A 22,930-nucleotide genomic window follows, 5' to 3' on the forward strand; every position below is an offset into this window, starting at 1 on the left:
TTCTTTCCAGAATGTCTGAACTTGTGATTGGATATGTAGTCACCTGAGTATACAGGCCAGCACTATGTCCCCTCCCTCATCCACTCTTTTCCACTTCTTTTCACTTTAAGGCCCTGAATACAACTCTATGATTATACGGCAGTGAAGCATCGGTGTCAACACTGATGTTGCTGTCTTTCGTCCGACACCATCAGTAACGCTTAGTTCATGAGTCCACTGAAGAAAAAATGATGCCGACAGACGCATCCGAAGAGGATGAGCTAGGATAGTGGTCTTCGTAATGGATAATTTTTTGTAGGGAGGATTAGTCCCCCTCAAAGTCATCGAGATGTGAAAATACATAACCTGAAACCCCATGAAATAGTTCAGGCTAGATAGTCACCCACATACATTGTCAGGATTTACGTGAGTCCACAAAGGTCACGTCGGGCTCACCAATTATTAGTGCACAGGTGGCGATAGCCATAATACAAATCAGGTGAATGTGCACTAATAGAAGTTTTTAACATGGTTGCGACACGTATAAAAATGAATACAATGCGAAAAGGGAGCAAGTCAATAAAGGAACTTATCGTATGTGAGAGTCCCTTGGTGAAAGTCCGGACGGCGGTAACGTGTTTTCTCCGCAGTTTGGCTGCTACACGCGTTCCATGATTGTCCGTGGACTTGGAGTGCTTGCTCCCTGCGCGCGCGCGAGTCTGTGTCTTGACTGGGTTCGGTTTGCCTCTATTTAGGTCCCAGTGCGTTATGTGGGCGCGTCGGCACATGAGTGGTTGCTACGCTGACTAGGCGGTGCAGACAATCGATGGCCGATAGGTCAGCTTAATGCGACGTGTTTGAGTGTGAGAAAAAGACAAGCCTCGCGATCCAGTGAGCGACTGTGAGTAGAACAGTCAAGTATGTGGGTGACTGGGTCGCTACATAACATGAAACAATTTCATCCAGCGCCAGTTAGTACATGCCACCCATCTCACCTTATTTATTTTCCTCGTTTTCGGTTGCTAGTCCAAATTTTTACTAAAAATAGTAATAGTAATATGACGGTTCAGCTGCGCACCCTTTTGGTGCATTGCTGTCATGTCACCGAAAGAAGCACGGGAGCTGAGATAGCGCCAGGTTGCTCAAACCTGGACGGGAACATTCGAGATGCAGAGGTTGGATTCGGACCATGGACACTCCGGTCAGTAAATTCGCCCCCTATCTCGAGTTCGGTCAAACTTTTTACTATTCGTCGGTCCAAATTTTCATTTCATAATCCATGGACCTATTTTTTTCTGTTCACTGTGTTTCGTTTTTCGAGTTCAGTATCCAGTGTCACGCAATATAACTTGATGTGATCATCGAAAAGATAACGGATGATTGCAGGACACATACGATCTGCTTTACAGTCGGACGATACTCAATGGGTGCGAAACACACGTTCCTTGGTCTGTGCAACGCGCCAAGAAGCTAGCTAAACAATGAAGTGAAGTTGACGAACGAGCACCATCGCCTATTTGCGTGTGTAATTTCAATAGAGGTATTCACACATATCAAGCAGAACAGTCAAATATAAAGCTACTAAGCGGAGCGGACTTTTTGTTCACTGAAGGATAACCTGGATAAGTAAGGCGTTGAAAATAAAAATAAAAACTTAAGAGATGGGCGACAGGCATTGACTTAAGACTCATCGGCAAACTCTGTGGTCTTTAGATAAGCTGAGAAGGAACGCAACCCGTTCATAGACCCTGTAAATTCCCACTAACACTGAAAGTCGAGAAACAACACAAGTGTAACTCAGCTGCATTCCTCACCTCATCCATGGTGGGCGAAGGTTTCGCTAAGTAGTGCTTCAACCGACCTTGTTCACAGTTCAAGAAGTGAAGAAGTCTTATTCCCACAGTTCAGAAGTAACGGCGAAGCCCATGGGACCCCAACCTAAAAGCTCGCTAACTCTAATGCACAACCGCATAGCTGCTACTCCAAAACGAACAAGCTGATAGTCCGTAATGCTTCTCAGATGATCTACCGGTTGGCTTTTTTCATATCATGGGAACTGCAATAGCAGCAGCGAGAGATAATGTCGCAGCCATACACGAGTCCTAAACGGGATACGGCACCACTGATTCAGCAACGCACTTCTTGGAGGTCGATCAGGCGTTGACCTGCTCTCGAAATGATGGTCTTTCAGAATGTTCATGTAAACTGTGGAAGTTTTTTCTATAAGATTATCTGTTGGTTGCAGGTGAGGTTAGTGTCTGTTATGCACGGCCCAACATTCAACAATTGAGTGAAAAGTCGTGAATTGATTGTCGGATTTTCAGCAAACACTCATTAGTCACCTGATTGGTCCAGTAAGTCACCCCCGGGGGTTAGTTTGAAAGCTGAACCCTTAGCTGATAGCGAAATATCAATTTGACTATTTACGCGGATTTTTAACTCATTTTATGTTCACGTAACCAGTAACTTTAGATTTCCATGCATTGTCGGTTTGCTTTCGCTATTCAATCTGCAAATCCGCAGCTGAGGAAGGAACGCTAACAAATCGCCATGCCTGAAATTTAAGCAAAAAACACATTCACAGGTGAATAGTGAAGAGTGCCATCGACAGACGTAATACACTACGCATGAGGTTGAAAACTCTTCGACAACACACGACCGTTTTCGCCCTTTTGGGGCTCATCAGGTAGGTGCAACCACCGAACCCAAATTGAACAAAATCCGACAAACACGCTCAATTACATACCACTTTGATTTCGACGGGAGACTCACCTGGAGCCCAGATGAATCTCGTTTATTTTTTTTAAGCTTGAAAACATCATAAATGAGAAATTCAGCTGGGTTCAAAATGGGCGTCCCGTAAAAACCAAAATGGCACGTAAATGGGTGTATTTCGATAGTACCATTGAGTTTTCGAAGTTGTTCCAGTGAGCTTGAAAACAACTAGTAGCAAACTTCAACAGTATTGGTCTTTACGAATCGTCCGCAAGGTAACTATAGACTGGAACGACACAAAAGCAAGGCTGAGTAATCCGGCTGTATTCAACAATAACAGGGAAGTGTAGAACTCAAAGTCTATGTACAAAAAGCCTCTGCAAGTTAGCCTCCCGTCACTCACGACGACCACCTCTTCGAGGTTTGTGTGCCAACAATCGGACGGGACGTCCAGTACGACCGCCCCGCTGTCGTCGCTTCGACGCACCACGGTCACGAGCACGGAGATCTGCTTTCATGCGTCGATCGACAATTTTCACTTTGGCCCCCCTAGGGGCCTTTGTAGTTTTGTTGCGTGCTCCACCCTTTGTGTTCACAATCAAATGCAACGGTCTGCGTTTCTTGTTCAGCAGACCGGCTTTTTTATACATCCTATTAAGAAAAATATAAACAAAGGTAAGGACAAAGGCAATTGTTCCCGGTAACGATTTCGCAAAGTCAGGAGAGGAAAAACTGCTCAACGAACTGGTAGAATCACGGCAGAGATGTCCAAATTACAGATGAAACCAAACGAATTCTAAACACAAATTCCATTTTTAGTGCACAGACAAAGCAACAATTTGAGTGTTTTGACCGGGAATGAGATCAACGGCACTGACAGAAATTTACTCAACTGCAACAGTGAACGGAAACCTTTGAATCATCTAGCAAGTTTCGGTTCAATAAAGCCACCACAACCTTACCGTCTGTACAGACGCTCGTCAGTTTCCCAACTTGGATAGATATGAATGAAACCCACTCATTTGTTAGCCGAATGCGTGATTTCGCTCTAGGCTGGGATGTACAACATAGCTAGTAACATTCAGTTGGATGAACAAATATAATGTGCTCTTATGTGTCTAACTGAAGTCCTGACACCGAGGAGAGAAAAGTAGAAAGTTGGCTACGATCTGAGCCGAGTGCCGTAAAGGAAAACCAACATCTACCAAAGCTACAACGAAAAACCGAATTTCTGACCAAAAATATACGCTCGAGTTATCCCCCAAAGTTAGCCAGTGCTTTTTTCAACTACCTACCAGCCTAGTGTCTCGTACGTAGCAGAACCAGACATAAAATGTTCGACTTCTTTAGGACTGAAATACCCAGAAAACTATCAGTTGTTGTACGCCGTGACGGCGCCGAAATACAGTAGTTTATTGCTGGAAAAAAAGCAGTAAGAAGCATCTATCCCGGGAACAAAATAGGGACACACCTAAGTCGTCAAAATTTAAAGGGCTTTACCGGAACTACTGTCATTCGATAAAAATCAGTTGGACAGACAAGTTGTGGAACATTTGACCTGAAAATCATTCGGTAACCCAATCCATTCCTCTGACAAAATGATTACTTCAATTTGACAAGACACAAGTACGTAATTATCATTCCTCCGTTTCAACAATCACTCGCTCTATCTATCCTCACTTGTACGACAGAGGAAGAGACCGAAAAGAATGAGATCAAAGCACAAAAAACAGTTGCAAATGGCTTTGCTCGAGAAGCGAATAGAGTAGGTCCAATCGGTACTGGAACCCGCACTACGTAGGAACGTGTATCACTTAGGAACGTAAGGCGCACTTAACGCAATATCATCCCTACTCTTACTTGATTCTGTGACACGTGCATGCGACGGTCGTTCCTTCGTGAGAAAGGCGATAAGGAAGAACCATGTCGCAAGCTCTGCGACAAGAGCCAACACATTTCTTCGGGCATTTTAAACTAATATTGAAAGCGCATGACGAAATCGTTCACTCTTACGGAAATATGGGTAGCAGATAGTCAACGACCGTAGATCCGTGGCTGATGCGCACATTGAGATATCGTTGTGGTGACCACGTACAGGGGCCATCAGCCACCGTGAAATGTGATGCCCGGTGAAACTTGAAAAAAGGTCATAAGAGAAGATACTGGAACGAGGAAGATTCACGGTCTGCTGCTCCAGTGTCTTTATTCTGTACTGAAAAAATTTGTGAGAAATCTCATAATCCAACGACGTTAAACTGACGGCCAAGTCCAATGGATGGCATCCGAATCGGTGGTTAAGCCACTGAACGCTTGCACACAGTACTAGTCTCAAACGGCTTGCATTGGGTTGAAGGTGGTACCGTTGTTATCCTTTAGGTTTCATTCCCCATTCCCCCACAGCAAAGGTAGTTGCATCCATCCATTTTGCAAAACAGTCAATCCGTTCTCCTGCACCAAAAATAGCAAATATCATCACTATGATATTGCCTCTTATGAGGAGGATTCAGTCATTGCGTAACCGGAGTATCTACGGCACGATCCTGATGAGTCCGGTTTCTACAGGTGGCTAGTAGGAAAATCCGTTGGTGCGAAAAACTTGGTTCTCACCAAAAGAGTGATTACTCCCAGGGTTTATCGCAGTATTATGCTTGAATTGAGGGCTGTGTGCTGCCACTCGTCTGCTACATATCTTTAATTATTGGCTGTCTATAAAAAGGCGTTCTCCGATGGTAAGCTCTGCGGTGGACTACCGAAGATTGTGTAAGGTTAGTGTCCCAATATCGGTGGCTCGACTCATTGCTCAAGTTGAGCTCGCAATGTTTGTTAAGTGGGTGGTACATAGCGAAGACGATGAAAATGATTCGCGATCGACGAAATTAGCTTCCATTCGGTTTGCCTAGGCAAATGCTTGCGTAGTGTGCATTCTGCAGCGCCTAAGATGAACGACACCCGTTCTTTCTTTCACCACACCGTCATATTATGGTGATTGTGGGATCGTGTAGCATTAGTGCATTGCATCCGGCATACTGGAGGTCTATGAGGCACCTATTAGGGTCATTGATTACCGCTCAACGTTGCTGCGATTGGATTCTGGTTAAACAAAATCATGCAAACAAAGATGACATGAGGCGACTACAAAGTGGGTGTTTATGAAAGGACCTGTACAATATTCAACGCCTACTTACTGTTTAATTTGCTGCCATTTTTCCGCTTCCGGAACATCATCGGAAATCTCCTCGGCCTTCTTACGAATTCGCTTCAGTCGCTTGGCCAATCGTGCTTTTTTCCGTGCCTTTGCTTCCTCGACCTTAGTCATGGAACGTCCCTGAGTAGGACGATCCTGGGAGACCTCCTCCTGCGTTAGGAAAAGCACCAAAATCGGGGTTGAAGTGAGACTTGCAGCAGATAGAACAGACAGTACAGGGAACGTGGGTGAATACATTAATTAGTAAGCCAGTAAAGCAACGCACATACAAAGGTATCAAAGGCATCAGAACCAATTAGACAAGACGGATAGCTGCAGCTGCGTATCATCAGATTACGGGTATAGAGACTATGATATCGACCCTCACTCAATTACCAAGCAATGGGTAGTAGTTGCCTATTGACACAGAAACTACCTGCGTCCGCACAGGTAGAAGTGGAAACGCAGCGGTAAGAACATGGATTCAGAATGAGGTGATAACAGGGTTTGTAAACGGACCAAAGACCAGTTGGAGGAAGTTGTCAACTGGCAAAAAGACAATCCATCATCGAAGGCCCAAATAAGTTAGAGCACAAACGGGCAGTGACCAGCTCGCATAACGCCCGAAAGCAAAATCTAACAGAAACCTGCCGCCCTGACGTGCCGGCTAAGTTGAAGTGCTGCAGTAATCCAGTGAGATGGATTACCTAGAAATTCATCCATCAAGAAGCAACCATGCCAGGAAAGTCAAAGTGCAGCAGGTGGTCATACCATGAGCACTAGACTAAGAAACAGACTCCAGGTAAAGTCGTACTGTCCCCTAGGACAAAAGTGAATGTACTGAGGTGTTTCCCCTTGATGACCAGAACTTTCATTTTGGTCCCCAGGGAAAAAGGACGGTGCGGAAAAGTCGGCTCTGAAGGCTGAGCGCTTTGAACACTTGAAGATTGACCATGGCCGCCGGCAAAATACCTGATATCAAAAAAATAGGTACTACAAAGAATCCCGATGACACAATAAACACATCTGCTGTGAACGGCAGCACACGAACTCCGATTGTTACTTTTTACTCTCTGCGCCCCGCACAGCTATGTAGGTCAACCTACTTATTGGCTCCGGGCAGGGTCATCTAAGAAACCAAATGCAAGGTCTTAGAATCAAGAGATGACCCGCGCAACTTCCAACTGCTTCGTAAGGCATTGTAAGGCGAGGTACCTCATACAAAACCACTACTTTGACCATGAAAACTTGGAATGTTACTTCTCACCACAGAACTAGTGAAGCCGACGGTTCGACCTTATTTTTGTTTTTCCTTTTATACACTTCATCGCTTTAATAAATCTCTCCTAATATTTGGTCACTAACCTGGATTTGACTCCAAAGGGAAACACCGTATATTCAAAACAGCATTCTGACTATCATTTCATTGAAAATGAATGTCCAACAAGTAGGTGATTGCATCAGGAGATACTCGGTGAAGATTGTTTCAGAGTATGTTTCGCTGAGTATGTCTGACACAAAAGTCTAGTCAGACTAAGTGAGGAAACTGAAAGGATGGCCAGGAACAGGTTAGATCAGCTAGTCAGCAGAGTCGGCGCTACATTTTTCTCAGCACAATAGCTGGCGTCTCACAACATAGTGAACCCTACTTATCAGTCCGTCACTACCAACTGTCCAAAGTGATCGAACATACTCGGTAACACAGATGTTATCCGTCAGCTGGCCATGAAACCTATGTGTAGCATGTTTGAGGAAAACATAATAGAAAAATACATTTTCGGAAATTGAATAACCTTTGTTAGCGGCAACGGCTTCCGCATGTGTATCCGTTCATCCTCAACAAACCAATCAGGTAGGTCAGACGGGTCTTCGAAAAACTGCATGCGATGATAGGCTGATTCGAGTAGCTCCCGGCGAGATTTGGCAGAACGAATAAGTCGAAGGGCTAAGGCACGCTCTTCTGGAGTGAGCGGGCGGCGGAGGCGCTTCAACCGTTGTACAGAATGTTCGGTCACGGTCGGGACTATATAACAAGAAACCGAGTACAAGTGACACAATAGAATATCAGCGCAGTAGGCAACCTATCAGATTTGCTCCCACAAAACTTATCAGCGACGCGACAAAATGCTAGGCGAACATATATACTATAAGGGTAAAGATGAGTTTGTATGCTGGTATAAAATTTAACATCAAGCTAATAAAAGTTGCTCAGCTGTAACACCATTTCAGTGCCTAGATGTCATGCCACCCGGAGGAAGCACGACGAAAGAGATACTGGCAGATTGTCCAAGCCTAGACAGGGGATGTCGAGATGCAGTGCAGCTGGTGAAACGGATACAAGATTGCTTTCAGAAAAGTGGGCAGTTATTCTCTAAGGATCACAACGGGAATCCGGTGGGTCACTTCGTTGACGGCACTCCGCAGAGAGGATTCACTGTAGTCCTATCATCTAGCATATTGTCCGAATAGCAAACGGTAATGATAGAATCAGGATATTCGTAGGTGAACTTAACGAGTGTCACGGGCTGGAGGAATGCACCCATCAACAGAATCTACAGTCAAAACAGGATGAATGCGTTCGTCGGCCATATATAAATAGCATCCAAAGGACCGATTAGAATCGTTCGCTGGTGTGGAAACTTCCTCTGAACGAATCCTGATATTCTCCAGCATGAACGGAATTGAAACACTCACCGATGCACTCACAGTCATCTACTTCAACATCCAGTCATTTATGGATTTTATCGACCATGAAAATAAATGGATTTGTTTTGTCCCAGCAGGTATGCCCGACTAAGTTAGTACTCATCAGGTGGGTGAATTAAGACTCGACCACCCGATGCTCAGGTTCAGAGCCCAAATTCTTAGCCACACCTCATTTGCACACGATGTAAGTGAATTAAATTGGAGTTTTCCCAGTCCAATGCAACCAAATTCCTTAGGAATCGGACTACTCGTGAGAATCTGATAATTACGACGCTGTGGTTTTTTACACGTGGTAATTATACATCACAACTGGTCGGTGCCAACCGAAAGTATGTTTTTTTTTAGACAGAACACTTCTGCTGCATAACTACCAACCTTGTTTCAATTGTTTCATTACGTACGGATCAGAGCGGAAATCCGTACGCACTGCAGTAGTGTTTTAGCCGGACCATTTTCATGCACAAGTTATTAACTAACTAAGCTGGTGAACTTCCAGTAATGTACGATGTTTGGCACTTCACAAATTTCCTTGATACATTGTTTTCTGACTAATTTTCAACAGCATTTACCTCGCAAACGCGGGCCGTGTGGATGAACAGAGCTCACCAAAACAGAACTGCGGGTGGAAATTCATTGGCAGCCTAAATGATGTTAAAATCATGTGTATTATAATTTGGTCCCTTCTTTCTCCCTTTGAACATGGTTCACTATCAGCAACGGAGCTCAGCTCAGAGTAAATCTCACTTGCAAGTGATACTGGGTCCGTGTGAACCGGAAGAACTAGGTAAGATACCTGCATAAGCTCCAAAAAATAATCGCTGTTAAGTGGCGTTGTTTCCATACCTCCCGATCACCTAAACAAAGTTTACCCGAATAGTGATCGTGTTTGGACGAGCTGGCTGGCCGGTACAATAATCGTTAAGAGTTATTTGTACTAAGTGACTTTTGCTCGAGTGGGGTCATCTCTTTGAATAGGAGTCCAAAGAAGGGATAATAGGGCCGAGGCAGGTTGTTTCTCTGTGTAGAAATGAATGAGAAAATGACCGGGTCATTCACAAAACAAAATGGGGGAAAGAGGACAGTAGTATCCATAACTAATGCAGGATTAAAAGACTGTTGTTTAGGTGAGGAAGTATTTAAGACAGTTTACCTTGGGTAAGTTTGCTGCGAGCCAACATGGTGCCGCACAAACTTATCGTGGAAGAATTCAACAGGCAGCCAACAATATTCAATTTATTCATCACCCGGTCTATAAAGTTTGCCTGAACCGACGGGCAACGTAATATACTTTTATATCGCTAACTACACTGCAACTCCAGTCAACACTGGAAGCAATGGCAGAATTGTTAAATATGGTACAAGCTGGGGTAATAAAAAACAATAACGTGAAGTTAATCAAAGATATGGAGTACAATCCAACTGTCAAGCTCGGCGAACAGACCAACAACCAAGCAACGCACCCGAGCTACCTACATTCCACAACATTGCTAATATGGAATACACATTGGAAACCACTATTAAAGTCCGCTTGTCAGCACACGGGGGGTGGCTCAAGATGAACTGGACGATCATAGGTGGGTAATAAACGACCCAGCAACGAATTAGTACCAGATAAATCGGTCGGGCACTCATGCAAACATACAACTGTGGGAAAAAGCACCAACGCTGTTCACAGATAGTAGCAGCACAAGCCCACACATAGTGTTGTTAAATGGATCAGCACAGGATATGTACACAGAAGCGTAAGCTAAGCATACTGTTAGTGTAAAGGTTAAAAGAGTGGATAAAACAAGTAAAATGGAACCGTCGACCGGATACCGAATTTCTCGAGTGCCTTTCGAATCAACTCACTTCACTTGAGAGAGGGATAACCAGTTGGCCCACGTAACACACACACACACTTCCTAAAACAGTTTTTCTCCTACACAGTATGAAAACGAAAGCCATGAGAACTGTTCCTAAACCGCGAACAAAGCTCGGGGATGAAACTGCCCGGGAGCCTGAATTACAGGTAATACACCGACTAACCTTGAAAACAAGTCTTCATAACGCTAGAACACGTATGGAAACAAGAACGCAACAGCTTTTCCAAAAAATGGGATAAAAGAAACATTACAAAGGAAGAACCCCTCACCATTTGACTCGTTAGTCTTAGTAGCGGATTCCTCTGCAGAACCCTTTGATACCACTCCCGGCTGACGTTTTATATCGGCTGGGCTGCCCGTTTCGACAACAGCCGCTTTCTTCTTTTTCTTTCCTTTAGTTTTCTGTTTCTCTGTAGGTTCATCTGAATCGGATGAGGTTGTTGAGATTCTGTCGTCTTCCTCAACAGGGGCCAACAAATCCTACAGATGTGAATAAATGACAGCACAAAACAGAGTCAGGAATGCAAGCACCTGAGAGAAGACGACAGTATGGCCAAAACGTTCAGACTACTTGCTATGAACGAAAGTAGACAAAGGGCGTAATGAAAAAAGCCCTACATAACAGCCAAATGGTAATGGTATTAGGCATCTGGATCTGATTGACTATCACAAGTCAAAGGAAAGGAGAGAGATGACACACTGGGAGAATTGTTGTGAAAGCTCCGCTACTTTTCGTGAATATTCCAGTTCCCCGTAAAGATAAAATCCTGAAAACCTGTACTGTAAACTACTCTGTGGATCACACGTTTGATCCTATCAATCTGGTTTTACGTTTTGAAAGTCGTTAAAAAGGTTTTTTGTGCGGGGTTCAATAAAGCCACTGTCATTCAAAAGTGGAATGAAATGCCACTTGTTATGCAAGCATGTTCGGCTGATTTCCATGGGATTCACTGACCGTTATTCACATATGAAACACGGAACCTAAAAACAAACTGATCGTCATTACACCCATTACATTCGCCTGAGGTCCCAGACCTTAAAGATGAGTTGGTCAGTCCACAGTCATACACTTCGAAAAACTTGCACTTTTGTGTGGTGGACTAAAATTGAAATATTACACCTCCGGTTTGTCGACTGCGTGTGCAGGGTGGTAAAACATCATTGTGGATATTGACGTACGTTCCCGCCTTCCGTTAACTGCGGATTATCTATATCCGACCCAATCTACGGTAAGAATTGTCGAACATATTACCACAGGGCCAACTGTACCATCCTCCTTACCAGAATTGTTTCGCTGTTCTGTACGCCTCGTCTGTAGCACATCAACGCGCCTAGACCATCCAGGTTTAGTTTCCATTCCTGAATACAACATTTTCGCACACTAAGGAGCTCAAAATAACTTAGTGGTTAAGGCTTAGTGTTAAGTGTTAAGGCGCGAACTTACAGACTGTAAGTGCGGCATCTCGACTGCTTCTGTCTAAGCTTGGACAATCCGACAGTATCCCAGCCGTCGTGCTTCCATCAAGTGGCATGACAACAAGGCACCGAAAGGGTACCACAGCTGACCGATTATTATTAGTATGAGTATTATTAGTATGCGTACTAAGTGGTGCTATTGCCAGTCACTTGGATGCTCCACATAACAGTTCCTGGTTCCTTCGTACACCCAATGAACCCTCGTCCCGTGAAAGAAACAATCCCACTAGAGAGGTTCACCCTCCTTGCTATCATCCGTTTACTAAATCTCATCTACATTTGGGTTAACATTTTCAATACTGATGAGTCACGTGCCACCTTCCATTTGAGCCAAATTATGCGGTTATGTAGCTTTCTTCGTGCGTATCTACATGGTGAATACTGATCACCTGCAGCTGCTAACGTGATAGCAATAAGCTGTCGACCCACAAAGTATCAGTCACCGTATGTCCTTATAATCTAAATTGGAAAATGTATACCGGCCAACAGTAACACTGACCAACGACAGGGCGGATTGTGGTGCATCCCAAGTTCATTGATAACGGAAGCATTACCTAACGGACTATTATCGCCCAAACGCAGGCACGGTTAACAAACGGCTAAATAATCCGTATTCATTGCCCGGTGAACAGACGAACCAGTAATGAACGCACTTGAGCTCCCACTCTTTAGACACGTTCTATCCATACGTAACCAAGTGAGTACGCAGAAGACATAGCTCTTCTAGGATCTGACCCCGCGGCAATGCAAACAATACTAAATAAGGTAAATAATTCCGCCTCGCGGTTTGGTATGCGCTTCACATCTGCAAACTGTAAAGTGCTACTGCAAGACTGGGTGGGCTCGAACCCTAGCCTCATGCTTGCGGATGAAACGATTGAGGTAGTAGACAAATTTGTTTACCTAGGCAGCTGTATCAGTCCCGGTGGTCTGGTGAAAGATGATATTTCCATTCGGATTGGGAAGGCCAGAGCAGCTTTTGCGAACCTACGTCACCTGTGGCGTAGGCGTGACATCAGTTTCTCTGTCAAGGGTCGAGTTTACAATGCTGCGGTGCGCTCCATATTACTATATGGATCAGAAACCTGGCCGCTGCGCGCCGAGGACGTCAAAAGACTTTCAGTGTTTGACCATCGATGTCTTCGGAGCATTGCCCGAATCTGGTGGGAACACCGGATCAGCAATTCTGAAGTACGTCGAATGGTATTCGGGAGAAATAACTCACCCTCGATAGATGAACTGATCACACTGCACAGGTTGCGCTGGCTTGGCCACGTGCTGCGTATGCCAGTCGACCGACTTCCTCGAAGGGCTCTTTTCGCCCAACCATGTGAAGGGTGGAAGAGAGCCAGAGGCGGTCAAACAATAACTTGGCAGCGAAGTATGAAAGCCATTACCAGCAAACTCAGCTGCGCTGGTCACTGCCGTCTTCCTGGATGGGGACCCCGAGACGGGCCACATCAATGGCTAGAGACATTATCAGACATGGCCCAGTCGCGCCCTCAATGGCGCTCGTGCATCCAAGCTATTGCCTTCAATACATAGCTCCTTTTCCAACTCCCCCCACTTGACAGCCCGCTGACAGTGCTGGATTCATGCACCAATTTACCAGCTCGCGCGTGCAATGCGCAGCTACCTACCCCCCCCCCAAATCATCGGTGAACGAAACTGCGGCAGCTACAACCAGTGTGCGACGAGTACGCGGTTCTTACAGCTGACAATGATGATGATGATGACGTAACCAAGTGAATGTGGTCCAACAGGCTGCTCGAGGAATGACATTACCTCACATTCGAACATGTTTACCTATAAACAATATTGTCCTGGAGAGTTACGTAAATAGGGTTGTTCAGTGATTTAGAGCCCAAAGAATAAGACCATATAGCATCCGGGTAAGCAAACAAACAGGGGTAAGTTGCTTGTTGCAATTTTTGGGACAGTAAGCTCTCTAGAAATTACCTGAGATAGATGCTTTGCTCCTGTGGGCACCAATATCGAGAACACAGACTGGAAGACAAAGTACTACATGAGACAGCTATCCCCCTGCATACTGTTATTGTCCTCTTCGAACAGAAAACCCATACGACAAAACGCTCAACTAAAACTCAATTTATGCGAAGAAAGTAGTTTGGATTATTTCATTCATCCTACCAGGCTACAAGCCTATCGGTTAATTTTACTTCACTGGCCAAACTAAAGCAGTGTGACGTAAAAGTAGGCAGTAGCAGTTGACACATGAACCACTCAGATGCCTTGTGGGGCAAAAACCTCGGCTTTGAAGCAATGAATGAGAATTTACAGTTGATGTGGATTACAAACCTTCATTTCCTCCGAATCCAACCAGGATTCAATCTTGCGCTTTTGTTTGATTTTTTCCGGTGCATCGTCTAGATCAACTAGGAGTGGATTCCGAGGCTTAGCGATTGCGTTAAAACCGTCCATATGTGGCAAAGATGTCCTTTTTGACTCAGACGGTCTTGTGATGGGCTCGGCAAAGCGTGCTCGCTTGGAATTTGGGCCGCGTAGCTCCGCGTCATCTTCCTCTTCACTGTAGAGATCCAGATCTACGTCTTCCGCATCAGATTCGTTTTCGTCCTCCTGTGTATCTCCGTCATTTTCTATACCTTCGTCTTCTTCATCCGAACTCAGGTAAAGGTCATCGCGATACGTGTTGCCTGTTACCCGAAGGAAAAAGGAATAGACAGTGATTTAACGGTGACAGGAACAGTGTGTAGAAACCCTAAGGAAAAGTTACCTGTCTGTGTATCCAGAATTTGTCGACTCTCAAAGAACTCGAAACTCGAGGTTTTTGTAGGGCCTGTATAACTGTCTCGTCAAAGAATGCAATAGCCGCAAACGCTCTTTTTATTTATAAACCATGTGCGGAGTGGTATAGCCTAGCTAAACAAACGGATTAACATTTGCGTCACTCCACTTTCATGAGTCAGTAGACACGTCAAAAAATCATATATAAAGTTGACTGGTCCCCACCAAGGGAAACCAGCTACCAGAAGAGATTCACTTGGACCGATCCTTTCAAGCTAGTATAGAGTTTTACAGTTCTAAATTTACCACCTGTCGGCCGAAAAAATCGACTACCCACACAGCGGACTAGCCAGAAAAATAGGTTCCACTTGATAGACACACAAACATACGTTCGCGTTTTTCTGAAGAATGTCACCGTTGGTTCAAAAGACATCTGTTGTGCAACATAAACCAAACACCAGTTCAGTGTGATTGTACTGCGACAGTTCCATCTACACACGTACCATGACAACACATTCTCCCTGTGCATACCCAGATATTCTTCTTCGGTTTCCGTGCCAGATCCTGAGGTCTTCGTTACGAGAAGAGGATAAGTACTAACACAACTGGGTCTAACGAATTCGTACTTCGTTACAAGGTCGTTTACGCTCTGTGTGCACCTGGTTGAAAGGGGCCTTAGGAATTAGGCAATCATATGACGTGCAAAGCATGTCCAGTATAATCCACGGAATGCGAGTTCTGTGTTTACCAAGAGTAGTGTCTTCGCAAAAAAGCAACCCATTGTGCTGAGTGATAGACTACAATTCCGACGCTAAATACCGGAGAAAAGCAATTCTGTTAAAGGAAACGTATCGAGAAATTGTTACCTCGGGTTAGTTTGTTGCTTATTTGCAAGCTTAAGTATTTCCAACCTAACTGCCGACCTCGGTGAGCAGACCGAAGGTCGCCTGATCAATAACATATTTCGTTCATCGACTCCAACGGGGAGTTATAGTAGACCATATAGTATTGTACAGCATAGGTATGAGAACTCACCAGATGTCTGTTGACTATCATAGTCAGGTTTGTCTGCATCGTCACCCCGTTTTGAAAAGTGAACCTTCGTTCCACCCTCAACGGCCGATCGACGCTCTTCTTCTCTACGATTTCGGATTTCTTTTAACGCCTTCTTNAAAAGTGAACCTTCGTTCCACCCTCCACGGCCGATCGACGCGCTTCTTCTCTACGATTTCGGATTTCTTTTAACGCCTTCTTCATCTCATCACGAGCCATGTCATCCGCGCCGGTCATACTGGTATCTCCAATCAATTTCCTGGCCTCTTCCAATCCCACGAAATCGTGCAGTGTAGAAAGGGAAAAAAGTTCGTCATCCACCTGTTCTATGTGGTCACCTTGATGCTCCATCTTCAATACTAGACGTTCAGCCAGCTTCATTTTAGCCTTCCGGACACGCTTCAGGCGCCTGAAAAAATGCAGACGGGAAGTTATTTGGACAGGTCGCTGATGTCAGACTGGAAACAGAGTGACATGTCCGAGAATTTCGGCTTCATAAATTCGTACTAAAAACATGAGTTATTTTTGAATTACTGACTTTTTCTTTTGCTTCTCCTCTTCGTGGATCAGACGCTGAACCTCCTCTTCAACTTCTAGATCCTCATCTTCCTTGACTTCGCTGTTCTCGGCAGCCTTGTCTTGTTGCACCGTATCCGAGCTGAAAACCAGAACAACCACCAAATCAAAGATGGAACGTGCAAGCCCACCAGTAAATCTTCATAAAAAAAATACTCAACAATCTGAAGAATCTCACATAAGAGTAGTACATACGCACTGAATTCGCCTTAGCACTATTTCGGGGCCTAACCGCCATGCAACCAGAAGGAAGCACGAGATGGGATATTGCCAGGTTGCCCGAGCCTAGACAGGGGAAGTCCAGAGGTAGAAGTCAGGTTCGAACCACGGATCTTCCGGTCAGTAAATTCGCACTCTAACCACTAAGCCATCTAGACCTTGATAACTACATTAATAAGATAATTAAAGAGAGTTGCCATGCCCAAAACCATTGCGCGTTTGCCTCATGTAATCAAGCGCAAACTACCAACCGTTCAGCGCTTGTTCGCAACCTACGATCTGTGTAGACCTGCACGGCTAGCCATAATCCTGATGCCCATATCATGAAAGAGACTGTTTATCACTGCATCCAAAGGCATAGAAATGAAAAAGAGATAAGCGACCATCCGACCACAAATACTGGTACCCTCATCCAAGGCGTAAACAGTGCGGCACTTAGAGACAAGAAACATACGAAAGTAACAGAAAATGTTGGTGAATGTATTTCACCCGGGTGGCACAAACTGAGCGTTGCTTAGTTCAGTGGTAGCGAACCATCAAAAAGCCCGTGAGCTGAGGAGACAAATGAAACACAAATGATCGGGATGACCGAACAATGGGAACTTACCTTTTTGACTTGTCATCCAAGGCGGCCAATATATGTTTACGCCACTTCAGTAGAGCTCTAGGAAGCGAATTGGATGTGAATAGTGAGATATGGACATAGACAATGATGCGGTTAAGATTTAAAAAAGCATAGTCTCACGAGGTCAAACCTGTATACTTTGAGACTGACCAGTTCAGGATTGGCCAAGGCGAACAGTCCGAAGAGTAAATTCCACGTATGGACTCGTAGCCAACACTGTTGTATGATTCTAGTGTCCGCACTACCATTTGCGGAAGTTTGCACCCTATGTTCGCATTCGGAAGCAGAATTAGAGGCTGATCATGGTCCTTAGACCAGCGGTATCTCACTTAGGCGTAAATAGAAATATTCCCAAGACACTTGTCCTTTACAGGACCGTCCCGATCGCTCAAAATAAAACACTATGTATTCGGGAAAATGGCTAGGTGCTGTATGAACGTCGGCTATCTTGGCAGAACAATATTCACAGGTTTGGCATCTGCATTACAAAGGTCGGCAGGACGTTTGGATACCTTGAGAAACCTAACTGAAGTAAGCGTCAGATTTGCATATATATCAGGATTGCCGTGTATAAGCCAGTTCCCAATAACGTACAACAGCACTATACAGACATGCTGAGGGCTGTTGATCGATTTAACTTGCGTTGTACACAGATGGATGGAATCTCCAATACCAAAGCATTTCGAAGAGCAAGCATTGATGGAGCTGAATGCAGTCTGGTTAGAGGACAGCTCCACTGATTGGACCAGTTGAGACGAGTAAACAAAACTCACGCCCTAAAACAAACTGTTTACCATCAACTCAAGAATGGAGTTCGGAATCCCGAGAACCTCATGTTTCGCAGTGGGGTAAGCTTCAAGTAAGTTTAATGGAACAATCATTTTAAACCATGAAAGAATCCGGTACTAGACAGAACGGCCTAGAGAACAAAGTCGAACAAAACTTTAGGAAGTGATGCAGCAGGTACTTCGGTCGCGGAACATGTGCAGCCCCACCAGCTGCGGCGACTGGGCATATGTTATGCATTCCGAAACATCGACTACCGAGAGGAGTGTCGCACTAAGTACCTCCTTCAGAACGGCGTGAACTCCAAAATGGATGCGTGGAACGGCAGATGGGGTAAGAGATTGTTAAGGATTTGGGTGTTTTCGGTGCGGTTTGTCTTCCAATATAGAGCAACCCCCTTCCCGTGCACAAATCTGGATATACTGCCAGAAATGGCAGCTAATTGATGTCAATAGCGTTCACGTTATCAGTTTCTCATCATGCTGTCTGATTAAGCGCACGGAGATGTAGACAACTCAAAATCCTTACAGTAAGCCAGAACCAGATCCCTCCTTCACCCTCTTCGTCCTATTTTGCGCCTCAGTGCTTTAAATATAACCAAAAACCTTGTGCCTGGTCTTTGGTTTGTTCTGAGTTTGGCTATTCGATCGAAGAAATTTCATCACGAATCGGGGTGACATCATCAGTGCGCTGTTAGGGATCATAATGGTGATGAAACGTTTGTAACAAAAAATGCCCAGCTCAGCGAACACACTAACGACCACCTACACTACGTGAGCTACATTCTCTTCAATAGCAAACTTTGTGCATGTCCCCATAATCATTTTCAGCTGTGAAAACCGCGTACTTGTTAAGGAGACTTGATATACTCGAGCGAATACTTTCATCATTATTATCATAACCACACCACCATCACGTACTTGTTGTACAATGGTTGTAGCTACCACAGTTTCATTCGCCGATGATCTGGGGAGATACACGTAGATAGCTACGCATTGAAGGCGGCAGCTGTCAGTCCTGTCAATACAGGAGTGTCAGTGAACTTTTCATTGGGAAGATCGGGAGAGCAAGCTGTGCACTGGAGGCAACAGCTTGGAAAACGGCTTGGCAACAGCTTCCACTAATCGTGCGATTGGGAAACATCTGACATCTTTAACCACTGATGTGTCCCATCTCGGGGTCCTCTGGGACCAATTAGACCTCATAGGCGTTACAGGCTCGAAGTGATATTTACATGTTCATACCATTGGCGAATTTGAAGAGGAAGGGTGAGTAAGAGCAACATTGGCTAACCCCACTTAATTCAATGAACTGAGCAGATGGCTTCCCACAGACCATCTCTGCTCCACAGACACAGCCAGCGCACCCGACGGTAAGCAGAATCAATTATCATCATCATCATTGTCAGCTGTAATAACCGCATACTTGTCGCAGTGGTTGTAGCTGCCACAGTTTCGTTCGCCGAGGATTTCGGTAGGTGGGGTAGTGAGCCGTGCATTGGAGGGGGCAGCTGATAAATTAGTCCGTAAATAGAGGACTGTAGGTGGATTATTAAGTGGGGGGTTGGGAAGGGAGCTATGCATTGAAGGCAATAACTAGGATGCATGAGCGCTTTTGAGGGTGAGACCGGGCCACGTCTGACAATGTCTCTAACCATTGATGTGGCCCGTCTCAGAGTCCCCATCCAGGAAGACGGCAATGACCGGCGCAGGTGAGTTTTCTGGTAATGGTCTTCACACTTCGCTGCCAAGTCATTGTTTGACTCTCTTCCACCCTTCAAGTGGTTGTGCGAAAAGAGCCCTTCGAGGAAGTCGGTCGACTAGAATGTGCAGCACATGGCCAAGCCAACGCAACCTATGCAGTGTGATCAGTTCATCTATCGAGGGTGAGTTATTTCCCCGAATACCATTCGACGTACTTCAGAAGTGCTGATCCGGTGTTCCCACCAGATTCGGTCAATGCTCCGAAGACATCGATGGTCAAACACCGAAAGTCTTTTGACGTCCTCAGCGCGCAGCGGCCAGGTTTCTGATCCATGTAGTAATATGGAGCGCACTGCAGCATTGTAAACTCGACCATTGACAGAGAAACTGATATCACGCCTACGCCACAGGTGATGTAGGTTCGCAAAAGCTGCTCTGGCCTTCCCAATCCGCATGGAAATATCATCTTTCACCAGACCACCGGGACTGATACAGCTGCCTAGGTAAACAAATTTGTCTACTACCTCAATCGGTCCTGTCTTGGTGCCTTTCACGTTTGTACTTTATTTCTACTACCGGGCGATTAAGGTTCACGTTCTACTCACCTGTAAGTATTGTCTCAGGAGGCTCTGAGGCCAGTTAAACTGTACTTCAAGGCCCTCGGCCCAGTTTTCTAGTCGGTGCTTTTGCGAGTGAAATGATGAACCTCCTTCTTCACTTATCATTTCTTTATCTTCGCTTCCCTCTGGCCAGTCAGTCTTGTTAATTGGTATGGGGCAATGCTGCTCCGAGTAGCGATAGCCCTCTGAATATCCTGAGGTATCAACGTTCACCGAAGCTCTCGGTATTTCCTTAGCCTCCTCATCACTTAACGTTTAAGGAACTTGCGTGCGCAGTCGTATTTGTTGCCTGCTGGTAGGATTTCCTGACATCGGCCATAACTAGCGATTTTGACAATGTCCAGTGGTTGAGTCGAAAGTAGGACAGACAGCACTCATCATCATCATCACCATCAAAGACAGCAACATCAGTGTTGTTATATATATATATATATATATAATTGTATTAAAAGCCCTACAGTGAAGAGAAGAGAAAGAGTGGGTGAGTCAATACAGGAGTGTCAGTGAACTTTTCATTGGGAAGATCGGGAGAGCAAGCTGTGCACTGGAGGCAACAGCTTGGAAAACGGCTTGGCAACAGCTTCCACTAATCGTGCGATTGGGAAACATCTGACATCTTTAACCACTGATGTGTCCCATCTCGGGGTCCTCTGGGACCAATTAGACCTCATAGGCGTTACAGGCTCGAAGTGATATTTACATGTTCATACCATTGGCGAATTTGAAGAGGAAGGGTGAGTAAGAGCAACATTGGCTAACCCCACTTAATTCAATGAACTGAGCAGATGGCTTCCCACAGACCATCTCTGCTCCACAGACACAGCCAGCGCACCCGACGGTAAGCAGAATCAATTATCATCATCATCATTGTCAGCTGTAATAACCGCATACTTGTCGCAGTGGTTGTAGCTGCCACAGTTTCGTTCGCCGAGGATTTCGGTAGGTGGGGTAGTGAGCCGTGCATTGGAGGCGGCAGCTGATAAATTAGTCCGTAAATAGAGGACTGTAGGTGGATTATTAAGTGGGGGGTTGGGAAGGGAGCTATGCATTGAAGGCAATAACTAGGATGCATGAGCGCTTTTGAGGGTGAGACCGGGCCACGTCTGACAATGTCTCTAACCATTGATGTGGCCCGTCTCAGAGTCCCCATCCAGGAAGACGGCAATGACCGGCGCAGGTGAGTTTTCTGGTAATGGTCTTCACACTTCGCTGCCAAGTCATTGTTTGACTCTCTTCCACCCTTCAAGTGGTTGTGCGAAAAGAGCCCTTCGAGGAAGTCGGTCGACTAGAATGTGCAGCACATGGCCAAGCCAACGCAACCTATGCAGTGTGATCAGTTCATCTATCGAGGGTGAGTTATTTCCCCGAATACCATTCGACGTACTTCAGAAGTGCTGATCCGGTGTTCCCACCAGATTCGGTCAATGCTCCGAAGACATCGATGGTCAAACACCGAAAGTCTTTTGACGTCCTCAGCGCGCAGCGGCCAGGTTTCTGATCCATGTAGTAATATGGAGCGCACTGCAGCATTGTAAACTCGACCATTGACAGAGAAACTGATATCACGCCTACGCCACAGGTGATGTAGGTTCGCAAAAGCTGCTCTGGCCTTCCCAATCCGAATGGAAATATCATCTTTCACCAGACCACCGGGACTGATACAGCTGCCTAGGTAAACAAATTTGTCTACTACCTCAATCGGTCCTGTCTTGGTGCCTTTCACGTTTGTACTTTATTTCTACTACCGGGCGATTAAGGTTCACGTTCTACTCACCTGTAAGTATTGTCTCAGGAGGCTCTGAGGCCAGTTAAACTGTACTTCAAGGCCCTCGGCCCAGTTTTCTAGTCGGTGCTTTTGCGAGTGAAATGATGAACCTCCTTCTTCACTTATCATTTCTTTATCTTCGCTTCCCTCTGGCCAGTCAGTCTTGTTAATTGGTATGGGGCAATGCTGCTCCGAGTAGCGATAGCCCTCTGAATATCCTGAGGTATCAACGTTCACCGAAGCTCTCGGTATTTCCTTAGCCTCCTCATCACTTAACGTTTAAGGAACTTGCGTGCGCAGTCGTATTTGTTGCCTGCTGGTAGGATTTCCTGACATCGGCCATAACTAGCGATTTTGACAATGTCCAGTGGTTGAGTCGAAAGTAGGACAGACAGCACTCATCATCATCATCACCATCAAAGACAGCAACAACAGTGATGGCACTGACACTTCACTGCCATACAATGCTTCACCTCAACTTAACTCCATTCCACGATCAAGGAAACCAGACAGTACCACTTGCCAGCACAGCTTTTGGTTCACCGGTGTCAATTCCATTCCCTTTCTACCCTACGGTCAAAAATCCCAGGATCACTTGCCTGTCAGTTGTCTAACAAATGCGCCTTATCCAACCCGCTGTCGTTCAAATAAACAAAATAAAGACGATAAATCCACAAGATTCTTTTTACATAGGATGTTTTAACGTTCGTACTGTGTCAAACTGGAAAACAGCCGAGGCATGCCCAGAGCTTTTACCCTCTCATACGTTCAGATACGAACTCTTCTGCAGTGTCTCTCATAAAGCGCAACAACAGACAAATGCGCAGCTTGTATTGATGAAGTTGTTCAAGCAGCAGTAGGCAGTCATCGATCTTCGTCATTGGTAACTGGT

The 22,930-nt window shown here is 45.3% G+C and overlaps 2 protein-coding genes across 2 annotated transcripts in view; one reads left to right on the forward strand and one right to left on the reverse strand.

Moving 5' to 3' along the window:
- Positions 1-2,870: 2,870 nt before the first annotated feature.
- Positions 2,871-22,930, reverse strand: part of T265_06258 (hypothetical protein) — a gene marked incomplete at both ends in the record, with an annotated part of 26,908 nt that continues 6,848 nt past the window's right edge. The window contains 11 exons of the mRNA XM_009171468.1: positions 2,871-3,345; positions 5,880-6,049; positions 7,672-7,901; positions 10,719-10,929; positions 14,245-14,600; positions 15,727-15,790; positions 15,874-16,153; positions 16,283-16,402; positions 17,147-17,203; positions 19,869-20,005; positions 21,658-21,928. Of these exons, the coding sequence (XP_009169732.1) occupies positions 3,090-3,345; positions 5,880-6,049; positions 7,672-7,901; positions 10,719-10,929; positions 14,245-14,600; positions 15,727-15,790; positions 15,874-16,153; positions 16,283-16,402; positions 17,147-17,203; positions 19,869-20,005; positions 21,658-21,928 (2,152 nt within the window). The remainder of the gene's footprint in view (positions 3,346-5,879; positions 6,050-7,671; positions 7,902-10,718; positions 10,930-14,244; positions 14,601-15,726; positions 15,791-15,873; positions 16,154-16,282; positions 16,403-17,146; positions 17,204-19,868; positions 20,006-21,657; positions 21,929-22,930) is intronic.
- Positions 13,521-16,866, forward strand: T265_06259 (hypothetical protein; the record flags this gene model as incomplete). The annotated part of the gene is made up of 3 exons (XM_009171469.1): positions 13,521-13,622; positions 16,509-16,658; positions 16,729-16,866. The coding sequence occupies 3 exons, from the start codon at positions 13,521-13,523 to the stop codon at positions 16,864-16,866; spliced, it is 390 nt and encodes a 129-aa protein (XP_009169733.1).

The sequence above is a fragment of the Opisthorchis viverrini genome (assembly GCF_000715545.1).
Source record: "Opisthorchis viverrini unplaced genomic scaffold opera_v5_129, whole genome shotgun sequence".
NCBI classification, from domain to species: domain Eukaryota; kingdom Metazoa; phylum Platyhelminthes; class Trematoda; order Opisthorchiida; family Opisthorchiidae; genus Opisthorchis; species Opisthorchis viverrini.